Source organism: Crassostrea angulata, unplaced genomic scaffold (assembly GCF_025612915.1).
Source record: "Crassostrea angulata isolate pt1a10 unplaced genomic scaffold, ASM2561291v2 HiC_scaffold_58, whole genome shotgun sequence".
Lineage (NCBI taxonomy): Eukaryota > Metazoa > Mollusca > Bivalvia > Ostreida > Ostreidae > Magallana > Magallana angulata.
The window spans coordinates 105,239-113,000 of record NW_026441613.1 but is presented as its reverse complement, the minus strand read 5'-3'; the positions used below and the strand labels follow the sequence as shown (position 1 = coordinate 113,000).

Sequence of the window (7,762 nt, the reverse complement as noted above, 5' to 3'; positions counted from 1 at the left end):
ATTGACTGAAGAATTTAATGGTACAAATTGTTTTCACAGAATTTGTGTGAAAATAAGATTAATCAGTCCAAAGCTAGCGCAATTTTTTGTGCGCCGTAAATTGCAGGTTTTTACTATGGGAGGCACTGTAGCTCCCAGGTCGTCTATCCGATTTTTTTTTCAGACCGGGAGATACAGACCTGCAGCTATCCCTAAAGTAGACCCCAACTGGATACACATTTTCCAAAACAAGAAAGTAAACCCTTGGTTTAGTTGGGGTTTACTCTGGTGTTAGGTTGGGTCCAATTTGTATTGTGTTCGTAGCACTGTTAAGGCTTGCTATGAAAATATCAGCGGATTTGAACGTCCCTTAAACGATGCATCAGTCTTTACCTAATATAATGTAAAGTTATTTTATCATGATATAAATGTGATATTAAATGAATCAGTACATTAAATGCTACTTTATACAGTATGACACTTAGTGTGGTCCTCTGAATTGATAGTCACGTGATATGTGTTGATAATTCTCCCGAATGGAGGTCATAAACAAATTTCGATATTATAAGGACATACCCTTATTTGAATTAAAATTTTAAAGAATGATTAAATTATTCTTTTCTAGTAGATTCTGAAAAGTGCTGCTGCTATGTTTAGAGTTCATCTTTTATTATAATAAATTTCAAAGTAGTGAGCTAAGTTTAGAATTTATATGACCTTTGCTAGACATTTTACGTATTTCGTAATTATTTTTGTAGATTGCATTGAAGCAGTAGCACTTTTTAATAAATTTAAGATTGCTTTAATTTATATCCAAAAAATCGAAATATTCTGTTAAGTTATGCCCTTGTAAAAAGAGGATTAAAATATGCCTCCCGATGTCAAACACATCGAACTTGTACATTAAACACTCTAGAAAAGAAATAACACGCGCTCTAAAAAATATTCACATGCAGAATCAAAATAAACATAGTAGATAGGATTTAATGGTATGATAATTGTTTTATGATTATGCACCGTTCATTTATGAAATGGATTTTCTCATGTTAAAAAGATGATTGATCCCTATCTCTCTACACATACTGGCACTGTACCAGTTATCGGCTAAAATCTAATGTTTTCTTTTCGTATTTTTTTATTTCTTGATATTTTTGGTAAAAAATTGCCATACTTTAAATAATGAACTCCTTATGTATCAATCTGTTAGTTTATATTATATTTTGAACCGCAAACATCTTGTTTTGTGATTTTTATCAGGGCCGGAATTTGCCGAGTTTTTACGATCTACTGTACCAGTTATCGGCTTCGTGATAATAATATAGTAAAATCCCTGTACATGTTGATTTTATACTTTGCTAAATGCAATTTGAATTATGTCCCTTGTGGGGTCAGACTTAATTAGTCGGGGTTGTGATACATTATAAACAAAACTCATAAAATTATTCGTTTATTATCATACGGTAATTCACCAAATCGTACACTATTCAATACATAATTGTGCAATCAGCCGTTCAACTGAGCTACGAATCTCTCAGAAAGTAATGAATTTCTTTTGTTTATACATGTTATATGTATTGATATTATATGTCACATTAAAGAAGGGATATAATAACGTATCACAAAGAGGTAATATTCTATTAACTTATTACGTCATTTTCCCCACTGCTGAAAGTGCAAAGATGTAAAATCAGCGGTAAACAATGATTGTTTAAGCTCATGTATAAAACATATTCAAGAAAGTTTTCAAGCAAACCTACTTTTCTTTATTCGAAAAAGACGACTGAATTAAAAAAATCTTGGATTGTCCCGTGCTATAAACCCGAACTCTCAGTTTAGCCGATAACTGGTCTTAGCCGATAACTGGTACAGTACCAGTAATATGCGTCAAAATTTACAATATGACGTCAGATTGACAAGTGCAAGGCGATCAGTTTATTGGTTATATTTATTGTTGTCTGACTTAATTCACTACAAAGTTGCACGCATAGGTATGTTTTAATGTGGTTTAATGTTTTTGTACCAATAACAATAGAAAATTATATCATTTTTTAGCATTTTATATGACTTGTTGTTTTATGTGATGTCATAGTTAACATTTCCCGTACTTTCTGGTCGGTGCTACCACAAAAAAACCTTAACAATGTTGGATTTTAAGACATACCTACAAACATATACCCATTGAAAAAAAAACTAATGCATTTGGCGGTTTATATCATTTAAGTAATGCAAATAGACAATTTAAAATTACTGAAATCACAAAAGAGAATTATATAACATATTTGCAAAATTTGTTGATTCTTTATTTTTTAACTATCCGATATTTTACCTTTCAAATCTGTAAGATCTGTTACTAATTGTTCAACCCAGAACAATTTTTTTATGTAGGCCTGTATTGAGTTCGGGTCCATACAACAAGTCTTCAAGTTGTTCAGGGCGTCCTGGTACACGGTTGTTGCTCCAAGGTAACCCTCAAGATCCTTTACAGTTTGAAAAATAATTTTCCAATGTTGTTCAAAATCTGAGTCCGAAAGAGATAAATCTGTAAAATGTCCCCACTCGTTTCTTAAATTCCTTATTCGTTCTATGTTTGCCGACACGCTTTTATCATATGGATCTGGATCTGTTCCCCATTTGTTTTTATGTTCAGGAATTGAACCCAGGTTTCTTAAAAACATGTAAAGCAATGAAATGTCAAATTTCGAGTAATCTCCGTTATTGACAACCTGTTTTTGATGTTTACTGATTCGATATTTGTTTGGATATTTATTAAGTTCCTTTTTCATGTCTTGTGGAGTAATCTCTTTTGTGAGAACATCGCGTAGTACATCAGTGCAGGGACCTAAGATAGCTCGGGCAATTCGAGCAAGATTTGTTGTTCCCCGAGTAGAATCATATTTTGATAAAGCCATCCTCTCTTGCACAAAACATCTAAAAAATCACAAAAGAAAGGTTATTTTTCGTACTTCAATTGTTTTTCTAGCTCAAATAAATTTAACAAAGGAAAGATATTATAAGGGTCATAAAAACGAGCATATTATCCGGGTACATTAAAAATAGAAATAAGATTACATACGAAACATGATAATGACTAACAATCTCGTTGCGAGCAGCGAGGAAGGTCTTAGAAGGCGAGAAAAGACCTTGCCTTTGCCATTTGATAAAAACATGATCTTGGAATGTGGGATGGGGGTTTCATTTTGAAACAAATTGGTTATTAAAAATTAAACAAAATTAAATATGTTGAACTGAACGTCACGTATCTTTAAATTTGCACAGATCAAAAAGTACACTTAGCCTAACCCAAACATTTTTTTAAAATGTACTCACGTGCTAAATTGAAGTTAACGTATTGGCTTATCCAGTAGTTTAAAAGTCACTTGTATCTGAATATAAATAATTTTGAGAAGTTTGACAAGAATATTGGCGATTTAATGTTAGCTGATCAAACAAACACTAATGTTGTGTTATAATAATATGAAAATATTAAAAAAAAGATCTCAACTGAAGTGTTTAAAAAATTGTATATAACGTATCGTGTACACGATTATGACTCGTTGCGGGTAAATCAATGAAATGAATGACAGGCACATTCTGAAATTCTCATTGTTCTCATTTAAATTATTAATCGAATTTAACAGTCATGAAAACGTATAAAAGAGCAATGCAGTTGTTTTCACCATAAAACCCAGACAATTCAAATTCTCTAAATTTTTCTCGGTACGAGGGTTAATAAAAAGGACAGTGGCTGTCATTCATATATTTTTCATTAAAGTCATAACTAACAAATTAATTTATGCAACAATACTTATTTTATTGATATACGAAGTTTTATACCATATGATGAAAAGATATCTTTGGTACCCGATTTTAAAATCAAAATGTTTTGTCACCACGGCGAAGGATAACGTTAAAAACAAAACGTCAAGAAAACGCAAGCACGGTTAATAAAAATATCATATCGTAATATCACCCTGAGTCTTTTGTGCTTTTCAACATACATTTTAACGAAAATCATAAGTTACCTCCTATTAGTTTTCTTATTTTTAACCGCATATCTCTTTGTGTACAGTTAGAAAATCCCTGGGTGTCAGTGACGTTGTTTATTTCTTAAATTTTTTTTTACAGATATTCTATTCTTTTTTGTACTGTTTGACGTTCAAAATACACTTAACATTTTGATTATATATTTTTAAAGAGGCTAGATTGTCAACAAATTCACCGTCAGATCTACAATTAATTTTAAGATATGATTTGTTTTGTTATAAACTATTATTCACCTTTTAAATTTGGATATTTTCTATATCTTTACATAAAACAATCATTTTAAAGGAATCAATACAGTCTAAATATGGCCACGACAATCGAGCTTCTTAAAACGTATAATATTTCAAGATGTAAACATTCTAAACTTGCAGAAAATTACACATTTCTCTGCTACTAATGCAACATTTTACAGTGCTTAAGATCAGACGACATGTTCCTCGAACATCTTTTTTTGTTTATATCTCCTCGTAATAAAATCATTATTATCATTTTCATAATGATTAAAACTTTAATTGTACAAATGTATATACCTAGATGTCATGTGGTTGAGACCTGAATCTTTTACCAATGTTTTCATTATACTTAGATGGTTCTTTGATATATCATACCGAAAGGATCTGAGCCCCCCCCCCCCCCCTTCTAGCAGTTATTGCCCCTGAGAATATTGAAACTTCAGTAAAACCACTTTTTACTATCTATCATTGAGACTTCGGACCACTTGGGATGAGAGCGTCTACCTTGGCCAAACAAAATGACATAATGGTTAAAGGTCAAGGTTATTTGGAAATCTGTTAATTTAGGAGTTTTCATATTTTAAAAATACAGAATTATAGTAAGGGTTCCAATAGCTTGCTGGATTGCGCAATAAGATATTCAATTGGGTCAGCCAGGTATCACATCAAGTCATGTGGTTACTCAAGTGGAACTTGTTTTTACAGTCAACCCATTCATATTGTACAAAGATAGCTAACCTTTAAAACACGCTCTTCTATTGTTAGGTTTTCTGTTAATATACTTGTGTACAGAGTATTCATTTGGTTTATTTGTATATTTGTTTTTTGTATACCTTGTTGAGCAATCTAGTAATTTATTAAAATATTAAGGTGGAAAGACCTTTAATTGTTCTAGAACAATTAGTCTACCAGTCTTCATTATCAAAATGCGTCCTAGAAAACAATTACTTTGAGTTCAATGGAAAATGTTTTAAACAAATCATAGGATGCAGTATGGGTGCATTACGATCTCCAGAAATTTCAGATAAAAGAATGTATCAAATCACCAACTATATAATGTCAAAATTCAAATTCGCCGATCAAGTTCTTTACCACGGGACGATGGTTTTATAGCCTTCAATGGCACACAAAATGAAATTCTAGAATATTTTGACATCGGCATTACATGTCACGAACACCTGAAATTCAACTATGAAATCTCAGAAAATAGCGTAAATTTTCTGGACACTACTATATACAAAGGCGTGCGGTTTCAGACAAATAACATACTTGATATTAAGTCATATGTAAAACCAACAAACAATTTTCAATATTTACACAGAGAAAGCACCCACAGCCCTGCTGTCTTTAAACGGTATATAAAAGGTGGATGCATCAGACATACACGGAATACCAGTGATCCTTGAATTCTTTTTACAATTCTAACAGATTTCAAGAGACATTTATCAAAGAGAGGTTACTCTGATAAGGAAATTGATCCCATTATTCGTACAATGGAAAAATAATAAAAAACGTAGTTGGTTAAAAAATATCTAAAATGCAAACAACGGCAACCAAATATCATGATAACCTAGTGCAACCCACACTTGAAAGGTCTCAAAAAGGGCATCCTGAAATACTTGAATGTCCTTCAAATCGATGAACTATGCTAAGAACTATTTACCAAGGAACCTATAATCACCAACAGTGAACACAAGAATATCAGCGAAACGATAACTCTTATAAAAACCGCCGAAGTGTATAAAATGTACTCAATATGTGGTCTAGAGTGTCGGGTCTTAATAAATTAACAAGTTTGGTTGATTGATGTTGTCTTTTTTTTCAAATCGTTTACAATCCTATCCTATTATATGAACTCTCCTGGTATAAACGAAAAGCTTACAGCATAACTAAAGAATAAGAAAAATTCAAATGACTGGGAACATTACAAAACCATAAAAACAAAGTGCCAATATAACAGGAAGAAAGCTCACAAAGACTAAGTATGTAATAAATCCAGGTGCTCGAATGAAAGTTCACGAGACTTGTTCGGTTCCTGTGTTTCGAGCGGACGTATAAGTGTTCTAATGACATTTTCAAAATACGTAAGTACTTTTCGTTTTTCATGACAAAATGACAAGAACAAACCGTCAATCATCTCAAAAATCCATAAAAGGAAATACAAATTCATAGCAGAGCAACACGGACCTCTTCATCTATCGCATATTTTAACTAAACGATGATATACAGAAAAGAGTTATTGTTATTGTGCTTTTAAAAAGAGAATGGGGTCTGTTTTGTATAACAACTAAGTATATCGAGTCAGTTTAAGGAACATTCTGCTTAAAATAGTATAGTCTTTTTCACTATTGATGCTATTACTCGGTCAGGCGCGGATCAAAAATGAATACATATGGAGGGATCGCTTCTAAGCTTGTAAATAGTTGCAACAGCAGAAAAAACACTGCATTTTCTATTGTCATATTTATTTCCAGAACTCATTTGACGCATGCTGACTGACGTTTTTCATATTAATTGTTAGACCATAATTATTCACCTAATTGTCTACGAATTTGTCCGGGTTTTTTTTTACCGATTACGATAAAGAGCACACGGCGAGGCTGCTCACTCCCCTTCTAGCCACCAGATCCTACCTCTATCTTTTTTTTAGGTCCATGTTGCTCTGCTTTGAATTTGTATTTCGTTTTATGGATTTTGGAGATGGTTGATAGTTTGTCATTGTCATTTTTTCATCCACATTCATTTATTAAACATAGAGGTAAAAATCAAAAATCGTCTAAATTTTATATTTGACTAAAAGTATCAAGATCTAAGAAATAGACTTTGAATAAGAGTCAGGATTTTTACTGCGAAACTGAAAGGGTCAAATAAAACTACGTGGTCTACATTTAAATGACAATAAAATTTGTAGGGGTGGTCAGCTGGTTTCATGTGTAACTGATTCATAATTATTGTACTATTTATAAAAAAAAAGAAGCAAAATGATTACTCTATATTGGGATTATTTATGGACATGGGTGCAAATGAAGACATGGTCAAGTTAAGGTGACCTATGTTTTTGCAAATCACAAAAATGTAGTATTAAACAAATCATTGTTGATGATTTTGTTTTGTAACTTTGCAATCTTATGTTTGATATCCTAAATATTGTTGTAACCTGGTTCTTATCTGTGTCAGAGTACCAATAAAGCGTGGCATGAGAATTCCCGCTTTCTTTATTCACCGCCCATGTACTCCGTTAAACACATATTATCAACAATCATTTTGCAGAAAAAACAACGCTTCGACAAAACGATATCGTTTTATTGCTCTTTGAAAGCATAATGTTGCTTTAATTGTCCTGCATTCGTGAGAAGGAACTGTTTTATGTATCACTTTGGAATATTAGTCAGCGTGAGTGCACCTTATGAAAGGACTATGTGCGGTTTTATGCCTGCAAAATTTAAGTTTTATAAAACGCTTTAAAAATAAGTGTGAAGATAGTTAAAATCATATTAAAAATAAGG

General features: G+C 32.1%; 1 protein-coding gene across 1 annotated transcript; it reads right to left on the bottom strand.

Moving 5' to 3' along the window:
- Positions 1-1,998: 1,998 nt before the first annotated feature.
- On the bottom strand, positions 1,999-3,133 carry LOC128168845 (uncharacterized). The gene is made up of 2 exons (XM_052835005.1): positions 3,120-3,133; positions 1,999-2,907 (listed from the first exon to the last, which is right to left on the bottom strand). Exons 1-2 carry the CDS (start codon positions 3,131-3,133, stop codon positions 2,286-2,288), a joined length of 636 nt encoding a protein of 211 aa, XP_052690965.1. The 3' UTR covers positions 1,999-2,285.
- Between the last annotated feature and the right edge of the window lie 4,629 nt (positions 3,134-7,762).